Here is a 26,443-nt window from a genome sequence, read left to right as displayed (position 1 = left end):
GCAAGTTTCCCTAAAACGAACCTTTTATAGGACAAACGATAATGAGGGTTTTAACATAATTGCTACTAACCACTGCACTTATGTTTGATTGTGACAGGAAATTGGTCTGTTTTATTGTTTTAAGGTACTCACTCTGCCAGTGCTGGAGGACCAGATAACTTAGTACTTTTGGGACCCTGGAAAATATAAAGCAAGTCTCTTTGTTCATGGTCTCCAGCCGGGGAGGGGACCACCATTCCTATCCCAAATGGCCTGATGGAAGGAGCAGGACTTTGACGCTCTTATGCGAATGTTGATAATTTTGTAAGACTAATTTTTTTGTGCACACTCCTACGATGTCTGATTTTTAGGGGAGATTATTACTGTGTTATTACCCAAGTTTATAAGGAACAGCCCCATTTTAAACCGGGAGCATTGTAATGAACATTTCTTCTTTCCGTGGGACTTTTACCAAGCAGAGCTGGACACAGATACTTTAAGACACAAAATTTGGTTTTTAGCCACTATGCATGTAACATTTATTGACTAAAAAAAACAATACAAACATTAAGTACTCAGATCTTCTTTCTTCATTCACCCATTCCTCAGTACTCACACCCACTTTCACTTCCGCTGAACAGTGATCAGTTGTTGTTTCGAAGGCTGGGGATGACATCGTGCCGCGGTTGATGCCTTTTTCTTTCTGCTTTTGTTGCTGAAGTTTTGCAATATTGCAACCCATACTCACACTTCTTCCTTTTGGAAGAAGACATGCTGTTCAAAGCGCAGTCCATTTCCCTTATCCTGTCCGTTGCCCAGCTTCCGGAGTGAACAGCCCTCCCCTCGGCCATCCTTGTATTCTCACACCTGAACAGCACCCCGCTTCAGCTTCCAATTCCTCAGCATCTCTTGCCTTGGCTGCCCAAATCCGTCCTTCCTATCATTGCTCTGTGCAGAACCATCTTGTTTGGTTCTTGGCCCTATTTTTGGTACTTTTGGTTCTTTCAGCTCTGTGTTTAAGTCAGAACTCATTCATTCGTTCTCACACACTGTTCTCAGACGATTTCTATTAATATCAAAAAGGCTTGCAAATTGGTTGCTGTGTGGAGATTTGTTTGTTTGCAGGAAAGGAAAATAACTAGTGAGAAAGGCTGTAGACCTTTTGAAGGAAAAAATATTTTTAGATTACTTAGGATTAGAAAGGGGGGCTTCCTTTAAAAAAAAGATTTTTTGCCCCAGTCTTATTTTTTTTTTTATTCTTTTGTCTATGATTATTGCCATAGTACTATTGCTATTTTCCCTAATTCTAGATGTATTAAGCTTAATACATCTTTTTTTTTTAAAGGGTGATGTGGAGACAACATACAAATAAGATTGCCAAATTTTTGGTAGTCAAGCCAAAATGTGTGACCATCAGACATTGTTTCATGTTTACTTAGACAATTGTGTTCAGTTGGATTCAATAAAATTTGTTGTTTTGTTGCGCCTCAAGTCCTTTCCAAACTTAATGGCAGCCTTACGCGAAACCTGCCATAGGATTTTCTGGGCCAAAATGGGCGTGACTTGCCAAGGGGGGGGACTTGCCCATTTGGTTCCACGGCCGGTGGGAATTGAACCCTGATCTCCAGAGTCCTAGTCCTACACTCAACCCCACTGCTACCTCACTGACTCTCCAGTAAACCATACTCCTTAGTAAATAACAAAGGTGTGTGGCATTCCCTGACTTCAAACTGTTCCTTCTAGGAAATCTAGGTCAATTCCCTGCTGCTCCCCTCCAACCTCTAGATAGAGCCATAGAGAACACTGGGATCTATTTTGGCACTAACTAGATTTTTTTCTTAACCTTATTGTTGTATGCCTTTGAGATGTTTCTTGCTTAAGATGGGGTTTTCTTGGGCTCAGAGTGTGTGATTTCAACCAAAGTCACCCAGTGGATTTCCATAGGTTAGCAGGGAACCACAAACCGTGGTTTCCTTGACATAGTCCAATGTTCAAAACCACTATATCACCACTGCTCTTTCCTTAAAAATACCCACAGTTTTAAAATAGCCAGTGCAATTTCTCGCTTGGAGTGAAGAAAGAGAGATGGGGATCTTTCTCATCACTTGTAAGGAAAACTCTCCCCACAACACTGGGGCAAATTTATGCTTTCATCCTTCAGATTTCAAGGAGAATGTGAGATTCTTCTTGTTACCCTAAAAGGCAATTGAAGTGCCAGTTAGGATGAGAGTGGCAAGAGTCGAAAATATGGATCCTGGAAATTTGGATACTACCAAATAATGGATGAAAACGCAGGTTTCCAGATAGGTTCAGATCATCTGGAACGTAACTTTTCTGCAGTTGTGGAGAGTTATGTGCTGTGTTTATCTTAGGTGGCTTTAAAACTAGAAGCAAGCATCAAAAATAAATGCACATTGAAGTGACTGAGTGTTTTGCTGTTATGTTTCTTAGGTTTACCATAAACTTGCTATCCCTTCGCTGCCCCTGCTCTAAGAGAGAAGTCTAAACAACAATACAGTGATTGTGGAGATTCTGCTCGTGTCACTGGGTTTATTCTTGCTATTGATGGGGACCAGGCCACTTGTTCCCTTCTGCGGCATAGTTTCAGAAACAGCAGCGGACGAGAAGACCAGGTGGTTGACTTCTGGCCGAGGGGATGAGCTTTGCTTCTGAAGGAAGGGCAGAGAATGCGCGGCAGCCCAATTCGAGGATAAGGGTGGACGCACATTACACCAGCTCACGTGAAAACCCTTGCTTGCAGTTCTCTCGTCGGTTGTCTGTGCCAAGCTGTATTACCACTGCTTTTGTCTTGTGCCTCCCTACTGTTCATAGTTAGATGATGTGTAGAGCAACTTTGGTGCAGGCACATGTGGGCTTTGCGAAATAAAATCCAACAGTAGCACTCCTTTTATAAATTTGTTTTTCAAAGACATTGATTTCGGTATTACAGTCAAAGTTCATACTTTTAACTGCAACATGAATTCTCATTGGTAATTTCTGAGTGGAGCGGATGGAGAGGAACAGATTATACTTTCAAACTGAAAACAGTAGCAAAAACTAAAACACTCAGTTTTATTCGTGCTTGTTTTATATACAGATCTTCCTAATTACTTAAATAGTTTCATTTCGACAGTATTGAGTAATCAAATGATTTTGCTTGTAAATCTTACACTATATCACTGCTTTTTAATGTCTTAAAAAGAGTGATTGTGTCTTAAATATGAGTACTCCTCAGTGTATACATTATTAGACAGACAGCGGCATACCTGCATCGTTACAGTACTGAACCACTTACTTACCCTTTAGTAAAATAGGTGAGACTGCGCATTGGATTCTATTAAATTCAGTGGACACAAGAGAAAAGCTAGAGTCTGTAAAACATTCGTTTTCCTAAAAGCGCTCCTCCCTCAATAATTGACTCTTTCGTAATCTACATACTGGCTTGCTCCTTTACCTGCTATCCTAGCCTCCCAGTGTTCATTAGCCTTCTGCCATGAATTCTTGCCTGTAGTATATGCAATTTAATTTGAAAATCTTTCTCGAGTTCCAGCTGGGTGGAGACTAAAGTCAGCTTGGGAAACCTGTCAGAAACGAATTAGTTAACTAGTGCTATTTAGACGGTTAAATTTGCACTTCGTCTTAGCTAAAGGTTTTCAACATGCTCTGGCTAGTGTTAGCTGTTTGGAAATGTTTATTGTGATGGTATATGCTCCTTTAGTTCTACAATTCCATAATTTGTGTGTGATGCAGGCTTTTGTAATTGTTGTTAGACTATAGTAAGAATTGAGGCCATTTAATGAGAACCCCTTCATAGCCATTCTTAGTGATAGATCATTCAACATTCTTCGTCTTTTTTCTACATATTTTTCTCTTCTGCTACCTGTAACTTATACCCCTAGATTTTGGTTGCGTTCTTTCTTCCTTCAGAATTATTCAAAGGGAAAGTCTAGTTGTTCTTAACCAATGTAGTATTAACTAGAAATGCACAGACAGAATGGAGTAGTAGACGATTCATGGAATATCTGGCACTTTTTTCTTTGTTTATTGTGTCTAGTACTGTTAAATCTTGAATACCATCTTTCTTTTTTTCCTCCCCCCCCCACCCCCGAGAATAAATAGTGTCCTGAAGCGTTTATATGTGTTTCTGTTTCTTTGAATGGCAATAAAAAGACCATTCCATATCTGAAATCCATCAGTAGTTCCCCCCTTTGGGTCCCCAGATGTTTTGGACTTTATTTCCCAGAATCCCATCATTGCCATGTTCTGGCGAGACTTCTGGTGATCTGAATATTAAACAGCAAGAGGATCAAAAGTTTTGAGGAACCCCAATGTAAGTGATGAGGGAGGGTATCAGTTTACAAACATAATTCTTGTTTCGTATTCTCTAAGAAACAGTTGTACAGTCTTAAGCCGTTACATACAGTCCATGTATTTCTGGATTCTAATAATTTGATTTGTAAACTTTTCAGTTTTATAAGGGTTTTTTACTATTTGTTACTTAAATATCTTTAATATAAAGCTGGAGTTGTTTAATGGAAAAAATAAGAATATCAGTGAGTATCCATAGCTTCATGTTTCATTCCTCCATTTTACTTCATACTTGAAAACATTTTAACATATGTTTGCTTTTAAAGAGTTATATTCCTGGCATCTTTTTGCTTGAAAAGTAGGGGGTGGTGGGGGTGGGATTTGGTGGGCGTCGGGGAGTAGCATCTGTGTAAAAAGGTTTTGTTTTAATGTTCAGTTACATTTTCTGAGCAGTAAAACAATGGTATTTAATTAATGAGGTTTTTAAGCCTGTTGTAATTTATGTTTGAGATTAAAAAAGATCAGACCTATGATGTGAATGAAGCTTCTTTCCAACATGCTAACTGTACTGGCCATGATAAAACACACCTCCTGCAAAGAAATCATTGAAAGTGCTTTGTGTGTATGGGATTTTTTTGTTTGTTGTTGTACTCTTTCAAGCTGTAAGATTTATTTAAAATAACTTGAACATCACCAAACTCCTACTTTTAGGCTGATCCATCAATTTGCTTGTGCAGAGAACGAAACAAAAAAAAAAAACCCCAGTTCTAGAAGTCCCCTTCTAGTTTTGCTTTTTTGACTCCAAACTTTGGTGATGACCCACTACTGTATAAAGAATCATTCACCGAGGTCTGGTTCTTGGACATTCACATGCTTCTATCCTGTCCTTCTTGTGCTGTTGTTTTCTTTTGTGTGTTTAAATATCAGAGAAGTGCATCAATGATGTGAAAATTAAAAGAATCTGCCACCATTATTAGATTTCTTGCTTCAGCCACACAAGCTGTTTATTATTTATGTACTAAGTCTTACTGAGTTCAACAGGGACAGCAGGCATAGGATTGCAGCCATTGGTGGATTCACATGGTTGAAGAAAGAATCTGTTTTTTGGGAAACCACATTTACTGGTTTCTTTTTTTTTCAGGGTTCTTTGTGTTAATTTTAGAAGGCCAATTGAAGCATTTCTCTTTATACCATTACTAGTTCTGTACTAGGTTTTGGTTTTTCGTTATCTGGTATTTTTTCATATTCTTACGAATATATAAATATGGTCAACCAGCCTAATTATAACTGTTTTCGGATGTTGAGAGGAGATGGTTATTATTTTTTTATTTTTTAAAAGTTATCGTGTGAACTCTAATCATTGATTCAGTTCTCAGTTATTTGGGTTATGCATGATTACTGTGTTGTAAATCTGTTGCCTATGAGCATTCCAGGAACATTTTTAACAGTCTTTTTGATTTATGCAATGTTTTTGCTATTACCGGGACTAAAGAGGATGGACATAGAAACTGCCACCTCTGCGGTCCAAAATCTATTTGTTCCATGAACACCAAATCAAAGGAGGTCCAGGAAATGAGGAACAAGGTTTGTATGGCATCCATTTTATGCATCTCTGAATGTTTTTATATTTGTTGACTGTTGAAATAGAAGGAAAGACTCATTATAGTGTGGTGGGCTCTTCAAAATGAATTGTTGTTATTTAGAAGTTCTATTTATCTTTTTACTGATCAACCATTCACTGATATTGAAGAGACAGCACCTGTCCAACAAACACGTTGGAAAAGTCAGGCAACACAAAAATAATTCTTTTTTTTATAAAATTTTCCTTTGTTTCAACAGTAGCCTCTTTAACTTGTAGTGTGCAGATTCCACGTTTGCTCAGCAAAGTCCTTTTGTCATCTTCCTTAAAACTGGCAACAACCAGGTAGAATAGCACAGATCTTTGCTAGTTATTTTGCTGGATAATTTAAAATAGCCGTTACATTTTTCAAACATCCCACAGGTATATCTGTTTGCCATATAAGTGAGGCCTCCAAATCGGGACACATGTGGACAACTGCAGCGACAACCCATTTTTCAAATGTTAGGACACTTTTTTCAAAATGGAGGACACACAAAAAATTTTGCGGCTTTTTTTTTAGAAATATAATATAAATGCATCTTTTTAGGCATGATCAAATGGAGGACCTTTTGACATTATTCCTAGACAGATACGGAAATGTACTTCCTTTTGGCCACCCCCCTCTCCCATTCCAACAGGCACATTTGTCTCATGAACATGGCCTTATTTTAACATTCCTCTTGCCTATTTTCAGATGCATTATTCCCACAACCAACCCCTTTGGCAAGGGACTTTGGTTTTTCTTCCTTTTGACTTGTTTTGTCTGTATTCCCCCCCAACTAAATAAAGGAGACATGAAGGAGTTCGTTAATGGGTACACGTTGCTTAAAACAAAAAAAAGTCTGTGAGACTTGTAGGCAAAGAGGTGCACATGTTCAGAAAAAACGCATTCAGCCACTTGGCGCTTGCCCACCACTGCTTCACTCTTCATCACTCATCCTTGGAATCTGGGATTTTAGTTTGTTGTGGTGCCAAGGCTGGGCTTTGACATCTCAGGCATAAGAGAGCGCAAAAGGCTTGGGCTGCATCTTACACTGGAGAAATTAATCTGGTTTGAGTGACCACTTTACTGTCTTTGTGAATTGGCTATGGAATTTGGGGATGGTTGGTTGTTCCAGCTCCAGGCACCAACCAGCACAGACTGGCAGTTTAACCCCTGGAACGGAAAGCTCTTGACCAAGGTACCATGCCCTAACCCCAAAATTGTAGGGCACCCAAGGAAAAATATGTAGGACATGGCCAAAATAAAAGCTTAAAAAAACACCCTGTAATGATAACTCCATGCCTTCTTTTTTAAAGCCATTGATCCAACTGGAGGAAAATTTTGGAAATTGACAGAAGAGGGCATATCCTGGAAAAGGAGGGCAGGAGCATGGTCACCTTATCTCTGTCAAAAATACCACTGCCGAATAAATATAAAACAATGCTGGACTGAAGATGCCCAGAGTTCCTCACCAAAGCTGCCATCCACACTGAGGAAATAATCCAGTTTGAGAGTGACTCTTAACTGTCCTGGGTTAGTGCTGGGGGAAATGTGGGAATTGTAGTACACTGTGGCCCCAGAGCTATCTCTGCCAGGGCGTCCCATAACCCTCCAACCGTTAGTTGAACTGCAGTGCCCAGAAATGCCTCACCAGTTGCATCCACACGAGGAAATGGTCCCATTGAGACTGCCTCAGTGCCTGGGGAATCCTGGGAATGTCGTCTATTGTGTGGCCTCAGAGCGTCACTGACAGAGAAGTCTCAATGTTCCCAAACCCTAGCATTCCCCGGATTCCCTCTAGCACTGAGTTAATCAGTCTCCAAAGTGGGTTATTCTTCCTGCAGTTGTGTGTGAGAGATTATAAAAGCTAGGGGACTGGATTCATTGGAGGATCTCTGCTGTCCCCAACACACTGCTGGACTGCCAGGGGCTCGTGCATTGAATCCTGGGAATTGTAGTTTATGTGGCACCAGGAGCTCTTTGACAGACGGCCACATGCTCACAGACCCAGAATTCCAGAGATTGAGCTTTGGGAGTTTAAAGGGGTCTCAACTGCAGAGGGAGGGGGGGAGGGAGAGAAAAGTTTCATTCATCTTTCCCCATTTCCATTGTGTTATACATTTTAGATGTAAGTCTGCAGGTAGAACCTGTCATTTATTGATTTTAGCTTAGCCATGTAGAAGTAGCTGGTTACAAATAGTTTAAATATGTAAGGCTGCAAATCTGTACAAATGTACATGACAGAAGTCATAAATGAAACTTTCTCCTGAGTAAGTACTGTATATATAGGGATGTTTTGTAAATGTTTAAAATGGCGGTATGCTTTTATCTCTTTTCTTTCAAGTTTTTAAAAAGACATACTTGAGACAAATATAACAAAAAAGGTATTTTGTATTAAAACTAATTTACTTCATATACTAAAAATACAAATGTCAGTGGCTGATGATTTACTGCTAAGTAAATGAAGAGAAGTTGAAAAGTATAAATAGTACCAGAAGCCTGGATTGTGTTATTTTGTTATGTTCCAGAGTAACACAATATTATGAAACCGATGCAGCTGTTCAAAAGAAATAATGTTTTACAGGTTAGAAGGGTGTGATGATACCTTGCAATTTGGCTTAAAGTTATCTGGTCTAGGATTGAGAAAGACATTCAGGGGACACTATTGAGAGATCTGACCATCTAGGTGCAATATTAGGTGTGTCCCTTTTCTCTCTTCAGGTCTTGGCATGGTGACACCTGTGAATGATCTCAGGGGATCTGATTCTATTGCTTATGAGAAGGGAGAGAAGTTATTGAGATGTAAGCTGGCAGCTTTCTATAGACTAGCTGATCTCTTTGGCTGGTCACAGCTTATTTACAATCATATAACAGTGAGTATTTACATCATCATATCTGTTTTTCTGGTTTTATCTTATTTTATTTTTACACATAGCAGGAATTACTACTAACTATTGGGATAACCAGACTTCCAAAGCTACTTGCATCTGGCTCTTAGTGAACCTACCAAATTTGAATCTATATGATAGGAAAACATGACCTGTAATTTAACTTTCAAAGAAAAGGAGGGAATGGGGCTCTGTGCATATATATAACTTTGTACTGTATATGTGTATATATAACATGCTTACTGTCTACATTGTGGAAAGGGGATCTTTTTATTTGTAGTTTTCAGAAATTTATTAAGTACAGTGGTACCCCGGGATACGAAATCACCGCGTTACGAAATTTCCGGGATACGAAAAAAATAAATAGGAAAAAACTGTTTCGGGTTACGTTTTTTTTTTCGGCTTACGAAAAAATTTTTGGTGCTTTTCGGCGCGATTTCGCACGAAATCGCGGCTTTCAGCGCTAGCGGCTATGGCTTTTTCGGCTAGCGAAAGATTTCGGGTTACGAACGGCGCCGCGGAACGAATTACATTCGTAACCCGGGGTAACACTGTATATATAAACATACCAAACATACCAGACCACATACAAACATACAATACATATAAAAATCACCATTTATACATTAGATGTCAATACTGACACATCTCCATTCAAAATACCCTCTTTCTTTTAGTACCTCTCAAATACAATCTTCTTTCCTTAAACAATCTATATTTCCCCTCTACTTCCTTCTTCATTATCTCTTTCTGTTAGAGATAATGGAAAAGGGATCTTTTAAAGATCACATTTATTAATCAATAGAATACTTCCTAACATTCATGCGCTAATTTTCAGCAAAACCCTTATTTCTTATTGATGCCAGTTTTATTATAGACTCTGATTATCCACTAGCAGGTTAGTTTGTTTCATTTTCTGGACTCGTGTTTAGAAAGGGGTCACTATATTTTGAAAATTCAGAAGTTGTTTGTCTATAGCTTAGAGCACACATGAAATAATGAATTCATACTAATCTTGGAATTTCAAATTGCAATTTTGACATTTTGCATGCTACCCACTATATGCTCTGCATAGTCTAATGAAAATGCTTTTAAAAAAATCTTACCTTAAAACAAGATATTTGGAAAGATTTTCAAAGAAATGACACTGTTTACCATCTGTATTCAGTGATTTAAAAGGAGTTAATTGTACTTTGCTGGATAAAAGTGAGTACAAGGGAGAGATAGGAGCAATTAAAGGGCTGTCAAAGGAGGGAGCAAAATATGAATATGTATTTTATTTTTTTAAAAGATACTACATTTTTTATATTTGTTCCTTGTTCCTTTGTTAATATGTTAATAAAAATACTTATAAAATAATAAAATAGGGAGCAGGAATAGATTTTATTAGCTTATGTTACAGATTTGAGCCTTCATAGATTTGAGCTTACTTCTTTAGATTCATATGTTGGCCTGGGTGATCTACAAAGCCCCATGTGAACTATCCCAGGTTCTGTTTGCTCTGGACCGCCAGAGCACAACTTCAATCTGTCCCACCTTCAAAGTGGTTGGCAACCACTTTATTTAGCCTGTCTGCTCAGCCCCACATTAAAAAAACCCAAAAAACTGGAGTGAGCATTTGCACTGTGATAAAACAGAGCAACAAACTCAAGTTTGCCACTGGATGCGTGAAGCATAGTTTCTATCATCTGACTGTTGTTTGTATTTGTATGGTACGTCTTTGCAGGTTTGTCTCAGTCCAGTCATAAGGGCAACTCAGACCATCATTTGACAATAGATTAAGAGCTGTCCCAGTTTCAGTCATACTGTATATTTTTAGGTATACACTTGAACTGTCTTAGATGTAATTGGTGAGACAACTCAGAATGTTTGGCTTAATATTAACACCAGTCTAGTTTAACTACTTTAGTTGATATTATAGTTGGCCTTAAAAGGGGGAGAGATGATAATATGAAAGATACACTAAAAAGATTTTAAAGTCTGTTGAATATTTCATATATAGGTATACCTGAGTTAAAGAAGTAGACGTGTTCCCAGGTATTTTTTTCTTTAACAGAAGATTTGGTATCAGAGGTAGTAATAATGTGGAAATAATACGCATCCCACAAAAGTTCAATTTGTTTCAGAAAACATTTTATTCAAAACTAACACTATGCACATGTGAAGTGAAACAACCAGGTCAGGTAAGCCTTGAATAACTGAACAAAAACATTTTGAATCTTCTAGACCAGTTTGCATTCAAGGATGATTTTTTTCTTTCGTCAAATTTTGATATTTATTTAAGGCAAGCTGAAAGTTATCATGTGTGATGGAGAAGGGATAGAGAGCGTTCTAGTCCTCCTTCCAGTTCTACTCCTGCATTTTTTCCTCTTCCATTTGAGTCATTGCCATGGAGAGAGAGAAAATGTACCAGGCATTTTTTTTCCCTAAACCTTGCCTTTTGCCCTGTTTTCTCAACTAGCTAATGGTCTTCTGAGAAGGCCTTGAGGATCATCTCCAGCCAGAAGTTATATTTGATAGTGGGAGGGGAAAGTGGGGAAAACTAGGTCAGCAGCCTGTATGAATGAGGCTGCAATTCATTTGTGTGCAGAGGGAAACTTTTTGTCCGCACCAGTTGTATTGATTAGATTTGAGATTGCTGGATGTTTGCTTCTGGAATGTGTATATATGTTAAAAAATGGTGGGCACTTTGCATGAAATGCTTCTCTTGGGTAGAACTATGACTGTGTTTGTTTAACTTATCTGAGGTTTGGAGTACATATGGCTTTAATGACCAGCAGTTCCTACATTCATTCTTAATTCTTGAAACTAGTAATGGCTATGATATATGTATTGCATTCCATATAAAGAAGGCCTCTTACAACAATTCTGTCTATGCATACAATATGGATTTCATTTTGGTTTGCAAATATTGAATATTCTCATACCTAGAAAACAGATACCCATATATACTCGACAATAAGTTGACCTCATGTATAAGTTGAGGGCAGATTTTGGGGCCAAAATTATAGATTTTGATATGACCCATGGATAAGTTGAGGTAAAACTTAGGGGCATGTAAGAAAGCATCTAAAGGATGAAGCAGAGGAAAATAATTCCAAAGAGCTTGCAAAATTCAACACGACTAACTGTTTATGCTCACCTTAAAGGATAGTGCTTCCAGGGCAGTATATGCTCTTGTTTTTCACAAGGGAATGGTTCCTTTTTATATATATAAGAGTTCAAATACATCACTGACATTGACCCATGGATAAGTCTGGTCCATTTTTTGAATAAAATTTCTAGACTTATACATGAGTATATACAGTACTTTTCTAGCTTGGTGAAATACTTTTGTGAAGGTCTTACTAAACAGAACTTTAGGGGGAATTTTCTGAACAGTATAATATGCCCTACAGAATCCCAGGACTTAATTTATTTTTTCTGGATGTTTAAGAGGTTTATATGCATATCAAGAAATTATAGGTTTCAAGCAGAGCTGTCATTCTTCTTTTCATATCTATAAAATAAATATTTTAAAGTATTACTGTCTATTTATATTTAGTTTTTATTTTCATATTTGTAGGTCAGAGTAAATTTGGAGCAGGAACACTTTCTTATTGTACCTTTTGGACTGCTCTATAGTGAGGTTACTGCATCCAGTCTGGTAAGTTTTTTTTTTTTGTTTGTTAAACAACAACATAAAAATACTTCGAAGTACATGTTGCTATGTTGCCCATAAAACAAAATCTAAGGCACAAAATTTGTTATGCTAGATTTTGAAGCCGACGTGATTTTTTGTGTATGTGCTGCTTTGATGATGATTTATTATTTTATTAAACTTTATTTCTAAAGCGCTGTAATTATACACAGCGCTGTACAAAGTCGGTAAAATTAAAGAGTATATAAAAGCCTGCCCAAGGCGTACTCTCTAAGATAGTAACAATTAAAAGAGGAATAGATAAAATTACCATATAGAAAAGAAAAACAAATTAAAAACATCAAATATAAAACAAATCACATCACATCAAATATTATCAGACAGCCAGATGACAATCACAAATTCCCTGAGAACGCTTCCCTAAACAATATGGTTTTCAGCTCAGCCTTAAAGCTGGTTAGGGAAGTGATGAGCCGTGCATGCAGAGGAAGAAAGTTCCAGGAATGAGGGTGGAGATGAGAGAGGGGAAGCCCTGCCAGGAGGAGGTTACAGTAGTCTAGTCGTGAGACCACTAGGGCATGGACCAGTGTCTTTGCGGTAGAAGCTGAGAGATATGGATGGATTTTGGCAATATTATAGAGAAAAAATCTACAGACTTTGGCTGTAGTCTGGATCAGGGGGATGAATGACAAAGAGGAGTCAAAGATGAAACCGAGACTGCGGGCTTCCTGGACCGGCTGGATAGAGACGTTATTGATAGAAATAGAAAAGGTGCTACAAGATCTCTCTACGTTAAAAAAGATATACACTATTTTACATGTGCTAATACATCTTCATTTTCTTCCTTGAAAAACTCACAAAATATTGCAATCGGTCATCTGTTCCTGCTTTCTTGATCAATCATTCTTTAAGAGTTTGAACTTCTTACTGTAAATTATCAAATATTGTTGTCTGTTTTATTCCTAACTGCAGAGCTTTATTTGCTGAGTCCTCAGTTTCATTAATCTGCTTCATTATGTTTGTGAGGTTTTTTTTTCTAAAGATGCCAAGACAGCTGTCCAGTCAGCTTCTATTTCCAGTTTTATGCCTTCATTTTTATCCTTCCTCCTACCTGCCCTCAGATCTTTGGTGCTGAAGCCATGTGCCCTCATTTTCTTTCATGCTGGTCAGAAGTTTTATATTTATCTTGACTTTCAAACTAAACTTTGGAATCACTTTAACTATCAAATGCTGCAGTCTGTCTCATATCCTCCATCTTTAAGCAGCTATAATTGATTATTTTCCTGTTAGATTTGTATATTTGAAACTTTATGGTGAGTTTCAGAAAGGAACAGTTTGATTGAGGAGCATCTTAAGGAGCTGGCTATGTTTAACCTGGAGAAGATAGGTTTAAGAGGTAATATGATAGCCCTGTTTAAGTATTTGAAGGGATGTCATATTGAGGATGGGGCAAGCTTGTTTTCTGCTGCTCCAGAGAATAGGACACGGAACAATGGATGTAAGCTACAGGAAAAATGATTCCATCTCAGCATTAGGAGGAACTTCCTAACAGTAAGGGCTGTTCAACAGTGGAACACACTCCCTTGGAGAGTGGTAGAGTCTCCTCCTTTGGAGGTCTTTAAATAGAGGCTGGATGGCCATCTGTCAGGGGTAGTCTGATTATGTATTCCTGCATGGCAGAAGGTTAGACTAGATGGCCTTTGTGGTCTCTTCGAACTTTATGATTCTATGATTAAGTTTGCATATTAGAAGGCAACAGATCTAGTATTATTTGCCGCCTCTCGATAGATTCTGAATTTTCTGTCTGCATGTATTCCCTGAAGGAAAGCAGATGTGGTTCCTTTCTCTTGAGCAGGAGTTTTGTTGGCAGTGCAGGCAGCTTGGGTGAGAATAAGGGAGTGGAATGACAACATATATGGGTCTTTTTTATTCCTGTCTCTACTTGGTGTTTTATATATATAATGTGGATTTTTCATTTTCATTAAGGTGCATTAAAATGACTAAATCTTTTCCTTTCCTGCCAAGAGATCATGTACTTTGGTTGGGAGGGAAATCACTTCTACGATTAACACTTATTTTATTTACCAGGTTAAAATAAATATTCAAGGTGATGTGGTTGATCGTGGAAGCACCAATTTGGGAGTTAATCAAGCTGGCTTCACCTTGCATTCTGCCATTTACGCAGCTCGACCTGATGTCAAGTGCATTGTTCACATCCATACACCAGCAGGGGCAGCGGTGAGAAATTCTTTTTTACTCCAGGTGTGAAGTAGCAGCCAATTTCATGTAAAGGCATGTAGCTCAGCTTCAGAAAGGACCATACATCAGCACATAGTAGTGACAGGTAGAACTTGGTGTTGAGGAATAAGAATAACAAATTTAAAAACATAGGAAATATTATTTAAATTTAATTCAGAAATAAACAGTTATACTGAAAATTGTTTGAATTTCCCCTAAAATGTGCTTGAAATTAGGGAGAAGTTGTAATTGAAGCAACTTTATGGATGACCTTTGGAACATAGTTAAAATTAACTGAACATATTGAGACTTCAGTCAAACAGCACTCTACATGTGAATACAGTGTAAATAGTTAGGACAATGTGGTGATTGGTGGGTAAAGTTAGCCTTAATAGTATTTATCACTGAAATCCCACTATTATAGCTCTCAGTGGAGAATCCTACTTTGTGAATGAATCAGGGACCAAATACTGCATCCCCTGTATGACAGAACATAGAGATTTAGGCTGAGAATTTAGTTTTCTAGTTCTTCAGGAAACCAGTCACTTACTGTGCAGCTGGAACAATACTGCAATAAAGTGCTGTGTATAGTGATGTAGAAAAGAAAAGGGGGAAATTGTTTAAAAGAGGAGGGTTCCCCCCCTCAACGCATTGTAATTTTTAAGGGAGAGGACTGCTAATCTGATATTCAAAGAAGATATTGTCTCACCCTACACATACCACACGCACACCAATTTAGTAAGGTCAGTACAGTTTGTGCATGTGTATCTTATAGCAGTACTTATCTTCTTAAGTGGAAGAGGGTATTTAATAAAAGGAATGGACCAGGAAAAACAGTTTCCAAATTTCATTTCTCCTCTCAGCTCCTGGATGACTTCCTATATTCTCCAGTCCAGTCAGACTCGAGCAGGGCTGTTGCTTTGTGAGAGGCTGGCATCTTTTTTTTTTTTAAAGCAAAGAAAGAGAACAGGATGGAGAAAAACTTGGGCTTCATTTGCTCCAGTCTGGTACTGTGACAGAGGGGAGAGGTGTATTGTTCTCTCATGATGAATTGTCTCTTTTATACAGATATTGCCAGTGGACTTTTGCAGCCAGGGCCATTACTGTACAGTCTGTGATTACACCAGCAGACCAAGTGTCTGCTTCAGTGTTCATTCTTACTTTCCTTTGAACACTTCCTCGATGGCAAATTGTACTAGAACAAGAAAATCTCAGCTGGCAAAGTGGCACACAATGAGCATTTGAACCACTATTGCCCAAATTTGGAAAGCCTGTCATGCAGAAATGGGCCACAGTTCAGCTGCCAACATTCTTATACATCCTTGTTTTTTAAATTAGAAAAGCCATCTTCTAGGTGCAATTTTGCTAGATCTCTCCCAGCCTGTTTTAAGCCATTGGGGTAGAGATAGAATTGGAATCAAAATCAAAGCTAGACCTGACCTCTGTCTCTGTAGATACATTATTTTTCTGCCAACTTGCTTTGCAGACGAAGCTGCCTACTTAGACAGCTGAGGAGAAAAGATTCCCCATTTGATCCCCCTGGACACATTTTATTCCTTGAGCAAATTACTTAGGGTTTCTGGCCTATTTGTGAAAAAAACATTTCAAAATTATTTTTAAAGTGCAAGGTTTGTAGCATTTCAAATTCATCCTGCCTCCTTGTTCAATTTTGATTTTTGCTTCCATGGTCCTGTTCAGTTTTAGAGTTTGATTTTTGGATGGTATCTTGTATTTAACATTTATATGTTGGGAAGAGATGTGTTGTCTCCATCAGAAGAGATGTGTTGCCTCCATTTGGAGACTGCCTTTCTAGCCTCAAGGAGAACTTTGCCTCCCACCAGCTGTTATCCTGAGAAGAACAGAAATTGTCTGTAAATACAGGATTTCCATATTTTTTTTTTATTATACTCCTCTTTATAAAATGTGTTGTAATATTATCAGGTATCTGCAATGAAATGTGGTCTCCTGCCAATTTCACCTGAGGCATTGTCACTTGGAGAGGTAGCATATCATGATTACCATGGGATTCTTGTGGATGAAGAGGAAAAAGTGCTGATTCAGAAAAATCTGGGCCCCAAAAGCAAGGTTAGTAACTTAACCAACGTACAAAAGGCAAGGAGAAAGTTTAGTCTGGAATTCCTCTAATATGCAATAATTCTTTTTCTGTTTCTCTTCGTAAGGTTCTTATTCTCAGAAATCATGGTTTGGTATCAGTTGGAGAAAGTGTTGAAGAAGCTTTCTACTATATTCATAATTTGGCTGCTGCTTGTGAAATTCAAGTAAGCATTTTTTTTTTTTTGTGGTTTTGAGGCTGACATTATGACATATATTTGAAAAACAAAATCACTGCAGAATGTTTTAGTGCTAATAGCAGGAGACAAGGTAGCAAAAAGACATTGCCTGAAAATGTATGGCAGATTTTTATTTCAGCACTGTAAGGGAATGCTGATGTTATTCTTGAATTGGATGGGCAAGTTTCCCTAAAAAGAACCTTTTGATAGGACAAACGATAATGAGGTATTTAACATAATTGCTAACTAACCACTGCATTATGTTTGATTGTGACAGAAACTTGGTCTGTTTTTATTGTTTTAAGGTACGCACTCTGGCCAGTGCGGGAGGACCAGATAACTTAGTACTTTTGGACCCTGGAAAATATAAAGCAAAGTCTCGTTGTCATGAGTCTCCAGCAGGGGAGGGGACACCATCCTATCCCAAATGGCTGACTGGAGAGCAGGAATTTGAAGCTCTTATGCGAATGCTTGATAATTTGGTAAGACTAATTTTTTTGTGCACCACTCCTAAGATGTCTGATGTAGGGGAGATTATTACTGTGTTATACCCAAGTTTATAAGAACAGCCCATTTAACCGGAGAGCATGTAATGAAAATTTCTCTTTCCGTGGACTTTACCAAGCAGAGCTGACACAGATACTTAAGACACCAAATTTGGTTTTTAGCCACTATGCATGTAACATTTATTGAATAACAAAAACAATACAAACATTAAGTATCAAGATCTCTTTCTTTCATTCACACATTCATTCAGTACTCACACACACTTTCCTTCCGCTGAACAGTGATCAGGTGTTCTCGAAGGCTGGGGATGACATCGGTGCCGCGGTTGATGCCTTTTTCTTTCTGGCTTTTTGGTTGCTGAAGTTTTGCAATATTGCAACCCATTACTCAACTTCTTCTCTTTGGAGATGACATGCTGTTCAAAGCAGTCCATTATCCTGTCAGTTTGCAGCTCAGGGGAACAGCACTCCCCTGGCCATCCTTTTTAGTTCGTCACACCTGAACAGCACCCCGCTTCAGCTTCCAAATTCCTCAGCATTCTCTGCCTTGGCTGCCAAATCCGTCCTTCATATCAGTGCTCTGTGCGGAACCATCTTGTTTGGTTCTTAGGCCCTATTCCTTGGTACTTTGGTTCTTCAGCTCTGTGTTTAAGTCAGAACTCATTCATTCGTCTCACAACTGTTATCAGATACTACTTAATATCAAAAAAGCCTTGCAAAATTGGTTTGCTGTGGAGATTTTGTTTCGGTTTGCAGAAAAGAAAATACATAGTGAGAAGGCTGTAGACTTTTGAAGGAAAAATATTTTTAGATTATTAGGATTAGAAAGGGGGCTCCTTTTCAAAAAAAGATTTTGCCCCAGTCTTATTTTTTTTATTCTTTTGTACTATTGATATTGCCAGTACTATTGTATTTTGCCATAATTCTAGATGTATTAAGCCTTAATACATCTTTTTTTTAAAGGGTGATGTGGAGACAACTACAAAGATTGCCAAATTTTTGTAGTCAAGCCAAAATGTGTGACCATCAGACATTGTTATATGTTTACTTAGAAATGTGTTCAGTTGGATTCAATAAAATTTGTTGTTTTGTGCGCCTTCAAGTCATTTCCAACTTATGGCAGCCTTACGGCAAACCTGCCATAGGGATTTCTTGGGCCAAAAGGGCGTGACTTGCCCAAGGACATGCCCATTTGGTTTCCACGGCCGAGTGGGGAATTGAACCCTGATCTCCAGAGTCCTAGTCCTACACTCAAACCACTGTACCTCACTGACTCTCCAGTAAACCATACTCCTTAGTAAATACAAAGGTGTGTGGCATTCCCTGACTTCAAACTGTGCCTTCATAGGAAATCTAGGTCAATTCCCTGCTGCTCCCTCCAACTCTAGATAGAAGCCATAGAGAAACACTGGGATATATTTTGGCACTAAATAGATTTTTTTTCTTAACTTATTGTTGTATGCCTTGAAGATGTTTCTTGCTTAAGATGGGGTTTTCTGGGGCTCAGAGTGTGTGATTCAACCAAAGTCACCCAGTGGATTTCCATAGGTTAGCAGGGAACCAAACCGTGGTTTCCTTGACTCATAGTCCAATGTTCAAACCACTATATCACACTTGCTCTTTCCTTAACTACCCACAGTTAAAATAGCCAGTGCAAATTTCTAGCTTGGAGTTGAAGAAAGAGAGATGGGATATTTCTCATCACTGTAAGGAAACTTCCCCACAACAATGGGGCAAATGTTCATGCTTTCATTCCTTCAGATTCAAGGAGAAATGTGAGATTCTTCTTGTTACCCTAAAAGGCAATGAAGTGCCAGTTAGGATGAGAGTGGCAAGTAGAAATATGGATCCTGGAAATGTGGAACTACCAAATAATTGGATGGAAAAGCAGGTTCAGATCATCTGGAAAGTACTTTTCATGCAGTTGTGGAGAGTTTATGTTGCTGTGTTTATCTTAGGTGGCTTTAAAACTAGAAGCAAGCATTCAAAATAAAGTGCACATGAAGTGACTGAGTATTTTGCTGTCATGTTTCTTTAGGGTTACAGAACTGGCTATCCCTATCGATGCCCTGCTCTGAGAGAGAAGTCTAAAAAATACAGTGATGTGGAGATTCCTGCTAGTGTCACTGGGTATTCTTTTGCTAGTGATGGGGACTCAGGCACTTGTTCTCCTCTGCGGCATAGTTTTCAGAAACAGCAGCGAGAGAAGACAAGGTGGTTGAATTCTGGCCGAGGGGATGATGCTTCTGAAGAAGGGCAGAATGGCGGCAGCCCCAAGTCGAAGACTAAGGTGTGGACGAACATTACACACGATCACGTGAAACCCTTGCTGCAGTCTCTCTCGTCCGGTGTCTGCGTGCCAAGCTGTATTACCAACTGCTTGGTCTGTGCCTACCTTACTGTTCATAGTTAGATGATGTAGAGCAACTTTGGTGGCAGGCACTGTGAGGCTTTGGGAATAAAATATAACAGTAGCACTTCCTTTTAAATTCTGTTTTTTCAAAGACATTGATTTCAGGTATTTCAGTCACAGTTCATATTTTAACTGCAACATGAATTCTCATTGGTATTTCTGAGTGGAGAGGAACAGATTATACATTTCAAACTGAAACAGTAGCAATAAACTAACAACTCAGTTTTATTAGTGATGTTTTATATATTCTAATTACTTAAATAGTTTCATTTCTGACAGTATTGGTAATTAAAATGATGCTTGTTAAATCTTACACTATATCACTGCTTTTAATGTCTTAAAAAGAGTGATTGTGTCTTAAATATGAGTACTCCTCAGTGTATACATTATTAGACAGAGGCAGCCTGCATAGTTAAGTACTTGAACACTACTTACATTTAGTAAAATAGGTGAGACTGCATTGGATTATATTAAATTTCAGTGACACAAGAGAAAAGGCTAGAGTTCTGTAAACATTAGTTTTCCTAAAGCGCTCCTCCCTCAATAAATTGACCTCTTTCGTTCATCTACATACTGCTCGCTCCTTTACCTGCTATCCTAAAGCCTCCCAGTGTTCATAGCCTTCTGCATGAATTATTGCATGTAAGTATATGGCCATAATTTGAAAATCTTTTCTCTAGTACCAGCTGGGTGTGGCATGACTAAAGTGCAGCTTGGGCAACTGTCAGAACGAATTAGTTAAATAGTGCTATTTAGAAGGTTAAATTTGCACTTCAGTCTTAGCTAAAGGTTTTCAAAATGCTATGGATAGTGTTAGCTGTTTGGAAATGTTTATTGTGATGGTATATGCTCCTCTTAGTTCTAAAATTCAAATTTGTGTGTGATGCAGGCTTTGTAATTGTTGATTAGAATATAGTATAGGAACTTGAGGCATTAAATGAGAACCCATCATAGCCATTCTAGTGATAGTATAATTCAACATCTAGTCTTTTATATACATATTTTTCTCTTTGAGTACAATGTAAAATATACCCCTAGATTTTGGTTGCGTTCTTTCTTCCTTTCAGAATTATCAAAGGGAAGTATAGTTGTTCTTAACCAATGTAGTATTAACTAGAAATGCACAGACAGAATGGAGGAGAGATTCATGGAATATCTGGCACTTTCTTTCTTTTAGTTAAATTGTGTCTAGTACTGTTAAATCTGAAATACCATCTTTCTTTCTTTTTCCCCCCCCCCCCCCCCCGAGAATAATAGTGTCCTGAAGATGTTTATATGGGTTTTATGTTTCTTTGAATGCATAAAAAGAAATTCAAATCTGAAATCCATCCAGTAGTTCCCAACCTTTGGGTCCCCAGATGTTTTGGACTTTAGTTCCCAGAATCCCATCATTAGCCATGGTGGCTGAGACTTCTGGGATCTGAAATATAAAACAGCAAGAGGATCAAAAGTTGAGAACCCCAATGTAAAGTGAGGGTATCAGTTTAAACATAATCTTGTTTCGTATTTCTCTAGAACAGTTTGTAAGTCTTAAGCAGTTACTACAGTTCATGTATCTGATTATAATAATTTGATTTGTTAAACTTTTCAGTTTTATAAGGTTTTTTAATATTGTTATTAAATATCTTTAATATAAAGCTGGAGTTGTTTTAATGTGAAAAAATAAGAATCAGTGAGTATCCATAGCTTCATGTTCATTCCATTTTTACTTCATACTTGCAAAACATTTTAAAATTATGTTGCTTTTAAAGAGTTATATTCCTGGCTATCTTTTTGCCTTGAAATTATGGGGGTGGTGGGGGTGGGAGTAGCATCTGTGTAAAACAGGTTTGTTTTAATGTTCAGTACATTTTCTGAGCAGTAACAATTGGTATTTAATTAATGAGGTTAAGCCTGTAATTTAGTTGAGATTAAAAAGATCAGACCTATGATGTGAAGCTTCTTTCCAACATGCTAAATGTACTGGCCATGTAAAACAACCTCCTGCAAAGAAATCATGAAGTGCTTTGTGTATGGGATTTTTTTGTTGTTGTAATCTTTCAAGCTGTAAGCTTTATATAAAATAACTTGACATCACCAAACTCCTCCTTTAGGCTGATCCATCAATTTGCTTGTGCAGAAACAAAAAAAACACCCAGTTCTAGAAGCTACCTTCTGAGTTTTGTTTTGAATCCAAACTTTGGTGATGCCCACTCATAGTAAAGAATCATTCACCGAGTCTGGTTCTTGACATCACATTGCTTTTCATATTCCTGTCATCTTGTGCTGTCTGTTGGCTTTGGTGTGTTTAAATATCAGAGAAGTGAATCAATGATGTGAAAATTAAAAGAAATCTGCCACCATTATTAGATTTCTGCTTCAGCACACAAGCTGTTTATATTATTGTACTAAGTCTTACTGAGTTCAAAGGGACAGCAGGCATATGATTGCAGCCATTGGTGGATCACATGGTTGACAGAAGAATCTGTTTTTTGGAAACCACATTTACTGGTTTCTTTTGTTTTTTCAGGTTATTTGTGTTAATTTTAGAAGGCCAATTGAAGCATTTCTCTTTAATACCATTACTAGTTCTGTACTCAGGTTGGTTTTAGTATGTGGTATTTTTCATATTTCTTACGAATATATAAATATGTCAACCAGCTAATTATAACTGTTTCGGATGTGAGAGATGGTTATTCTTTTATTTTTTAAAGTTGTGAACTATAATCATTGATTCAGTTCTCAGTGATGTGTATATGCATGATCTACTGTGTTGTAAATCTGTTGCTATGAGCATTCCAGACATTTTAACAGTTTTGATTTATGCAATGTTTTTGATATTACAGTGGACTAAAGAGGATGGACATAGAACTGCCACCTCTGCTGTCCAAAATCTATTTGTTCCATTGAACACAAATCCAAAGGAGGTCCAGGAAATGAGGAACAAGGTTTGTACTGGCAATCATTATGCTATCTCTGAATGTTTTTATATTTGTTGAAATAGAAAAGACTCATATAGTGTGGTGGGCTCTCAAAAGAATTGTTTGTATTTAGAAGTTCTATTTATCTTTTACTGAAAACCATTCACTGATATTGAAGAACAGCAACTGTCCTAACAAACAAGTTGGAAAAGTCAGGCAAAACAAAAATAATTTATTTTTTTTATAAAATTTTCCTTTGCTTTCAACAGTAGCCTCTTTAACTTGTAGTGTGCAGATTACAGTTGCTCAGCAAAGTCCTTTGTCATCTTCCTAAAACTGGCAACAACCAGGTAGAATAGCACAGATCTGCTAGTATTTTGCTGGATATATTTAAATAGCCGTAAATTTTTCAAACATCCCCACAGGTATAGGGTTGCCATAAGTGAGGACCTCCAAATCGGGACAAATGTAGGACAAATGCAGGACAACATTTTCAAATGTAGGACACATTTTTTAAAATGGAGGACACACAAAAAAATTTGAGGCTTTTTTAGAAATATTAATATAAATGCATCTTTCTTAGGCATGATCAAAATGGAGGACATTTTGACATTATTCCTAGACAGATCACGGAAATGTACTTCCCTTTCTGGCCACCCCCCTCTCCCCATTCCAAACAGCACATTTGAGCATTGAACATGGCTTTATTTTAACATTGCCTCTTGCATATTTCAGAGGCTTATTCCACAACCAAACCCTTTGGTCAAGGGACTTTGGTTTTTCTTCATTTTGACTTGTTTTGTCTGTATTCCACCCCACTAAATAAAGGAGACATGAAATGGAGTTAATGGGTACAAGTTGTTAAACAAAAAAGTCTTGTGAGACTCTGTAGGCAAGAGGTGCACCATCTTAAGAACTGCATTAAGCACACTTAGGCTGCTGCCACACTGCTTTCACTCTCATCACTCCATCCTATGGAATCCTGGGATTTGTAGTTTGTTGTGGTGCCAAGGCTGGGCTTTGAAATCTCAGGCATAAGAGAGGCAAAAGGCTTGGGCTGCATCTACACTGGAGAAATAATCTGGTTTGAGACCACTTTTAACTGTCTTGGCTGAATGCTATGGAATTCTGGGAATGGTGGTTTGTTCCAGCACCACAGCAGAATGGCAGTTAACCCCTGGAAAGCTCTCTGACCAAGGTGACCAATGCCCTCACCCCAAAATGTAGGGCACCCAAGCAAAAATATGTAGGACATGGTCAAAAATAAAAGCTAAAAACACCCATGTAATGATAAATCCATGCTTCTTAGCCATGATCCAAATGGAGGACATTTTGAAATTTGACAGAAGAGGGCATATCCTGGAAAAGGAGGAGGATGCCTGGTCACCTTATCTCTGGTCCAAAATACACTGCCGAAATAAAACAATGCTGGACTGAAATGCCCAGAGTTCCTCACCAAAGCTGCATCCACACTGAGGAAATAATCCAGTTTGAGAGTGACTTAACTGTCCTGGGTTAGTGCTGGGGAATGCTGGGAATTGTAGTACACTGTGGCCCCAGAGCTATCTCTGACAGGGCGTCCCATAACCCTCCAAACGTAGTTGAACTGCAGTGCCCAGAATGCCTCACCAGTTGCATCCACACTGAGGAAATGGTCCAGTTTGAGACTGCTCAGTGCTGGGGAATCCTGGGAATTGTAGTCTATTGTGGCCTCAGAGCCGTCACTGACAGAGAAGTCTCAATGTCTCCCAAACACTAGCATTCCCAGGATTCCCTAGCACTGAGTTAAAGCAGTCTCAAAGTGGGTTATTATTCCTGCAGTGTGTGTGAGAGATATAAAAGCTAGGGACTGGATTCATTTGGAGGATCTCTGTGTCCAAAACACACTGCTTGGACTGCCAGGGCTCAGTGCTATGGAATCCTGGGAATTGTAGTTTATTGTGGCACCAGAGCTCTCTGACAGAAGGCCAAATGCCTCACAGACCCCAGAATTCCAGAGCATTGAGCTTTGGCAGTTAAAGGGGTCTCAAAGTGCAGAGGGAGGGGGGAGAGAAAAGCCAGAGAGTGTGAATGAGCAGCTCACCTTGGCTGTGGGGCTGCTCTGAGAGGAGGAGGAGGAGGGAGGGAGCCAAGGGAAGTGGCCAGGACCACCGGAGGATCCCCTGCTTTTCCTCGTCATCGCAGCCTCCTCACTGCTGGCAAGAGGCTCTGCCCCCAGGCAACGCCTCCTCTGTGGACCATTCAGCTTCCTTTTGTCAAAAGAGCTCTGGTGCCACAAGAAACTACAATTCCCAGAATCCCATAGCACTGAGCCATGGATGTTTAAGGGGGGGTCAAACTATTTTTGCAGCCTTTTGCTACCCCAAAGCCTTCTATTATTTACCAGCAACTTGCAAGGCAAAATCTCTTCCTTCACCAAGCCATTGAAAACCAACCCAAGTGGAGGAGGGCTGATTACTTCTTTCCCATTGGTCAGCTTTGGGAGAAATTTGCATATTACAAGTAAAGGTGTTTAAGGCCTCAAAAACAATCCTGTGATAAAGAATTACAAGAATACTGAGTGGTATACATTTAAAAGATGAGGCATTTAGACTCCCAGTGAAACATGAACGATTTATGGCCTTTTTTTCTTTGCTCACTGTAACCTGGAAAGTAAGGCCTCTTGCAGGGTATATATACCAAGTGGGCTGGCAATAGCTCTGAGTGGCAGATGTCTTGAAGACCTGCTCTCTAGGCTAAGCCAGGCGGGGAGGGTGGCACACAGCCATGGGGAGGGGTGGAGCTGCCTCCAGGGCCTTGCTGGGGGGGAGTCCCGGGGGAGGGGCTTTCTCTCGGCTTTCTCTACCTAAACTGGGGCAGGACCATGTGGCCCCGCCCCAAACCGGGAAAGTCCTGCCCCCAGGTGGGATATGGCAAGCCTACACAGGTATAGATGGGCATTTTCCTCGTTTCCTCATTCCTACCTTATCCATTGTTTCTTCCCATGTCCTTTCCCACTCAAACAAAACACTGCCCCAGCTGATTTGCTGATTTCTGTGATTTCAATAATAAGCATGTTCTTTTGTTGTATTTTCTTTTATTCCTTCTTTATGGAAAAAAGGCATCTTATTCAAATTGTGTGGCAGGAGGAAAATAGCAAATTTGCAGCCTAGGGTTTAATGCAAACCCTAGCTCTTGTTGTAACTTCTGAGAGAGTGATATTTGTAACTCACAGAGATTAATAAGAAGTAAAACTTGAAAACATTTCTGTTCCAGGAAGCCTGTACAAAATGACTGCAAGTGTTTGCATATTATTTTGTTTTTCTGGGTTTTTTTGTTTGTTTGTTTGTTTGTTTGTTTGTTTTGGGTGTGTTTTATGGATTTGTTTTAAATGGTTTTAATTCTATTGACAGTTCAATTTCATTTTACAGTCCACCCTTCCCTTATGTGGGGAATCCGTTCCGGATCCCCCCGCATAAGCGAAAAAAAATGGATTCTCAAGCCCCATTCAAATGAATGGGGCTCGTGTCTGCGGAGGCGGCGCATGGGGCGCAAGTCACAGGAGCACGCGCCATTGTTTCCTTCCAGTGCCACTCCCTCACTTCCGTCATGGGCTTCCAGCATATGCTGGAATCCACGTATAGCGCGCCCGCGTATAGCGTGGGCGCACTGTAACTAACTTTTTGTATGTATATAT

General features: G+C 38.8%; 1 protein-coding gene across 13 annotated transcripts in view; it reads left to right on the top strand.

Annotated features, from left to right (window-relative positions):
• The window catches only part of ADD1 (adducin 1), an 85,368-nt gene that overhangs the window by 28,389 nt on the left and 30,536 nt on the right, over positions 1–26,443 (top strand). For 8 of the 13 annotated variants that reach the window (XM_042466765.1, XM_042466768.1, XM_042466764.1 and 5 more), the window contains 8 exons: positions 8,613–8,764; positions 12,345–12,425; positions 14,508–14,657; positions 16,599–16,742; positions 16,838–16,936; positions 17,254–17,430; positions 19,493–19,837; positions 22,693–22,794. In XM_042466765.1, coding sequence (XP_042322699.1) covers positions 8,613–8,764; positions 12,345–12,425; positions 14,508–14,657; positions 16,599–16,742; positions 16,838–16,936; positions 17,254–17,430; positions 19,493–19,837; positions 22,693–22,794 — 1,250 coding nt within the window. The remainder of the gene's footprint in view (positions 1–8,612; positions 8,765–12,344; positions 12,426–14,507; positions 14,658–16,598; positions 16,743–16,837; positions 16,937–17,253; positions 17,431–19,492; positions 19,838–22,692; positions 22,795–26,443) is intronic. The other 5 variants (XM_042466771.1, XM_042466770.1, XM_042466767.1 and 2 more) reach the window with 1 other exon arrangement.

This window comes from Sceloporus undulatus, chromosome 5 (genome assembly GCF_019175285.1).
Source record: "Sceloporus undulatus isolate JIND9_A2432 ecotype Alabama chromosome 5, SceUnd_v1.1, whole genome shotgun sequence".
Lineage (NCBI taxonomy): Eukaryota > Metazoa > Chordata > Lepidosauria > Squamata > Phrynosomatidae > Sceloporus > Sceloporus undulatus.
This window is presented reverse-complemented; position numbering and strand designations above follow the sequence as displayed.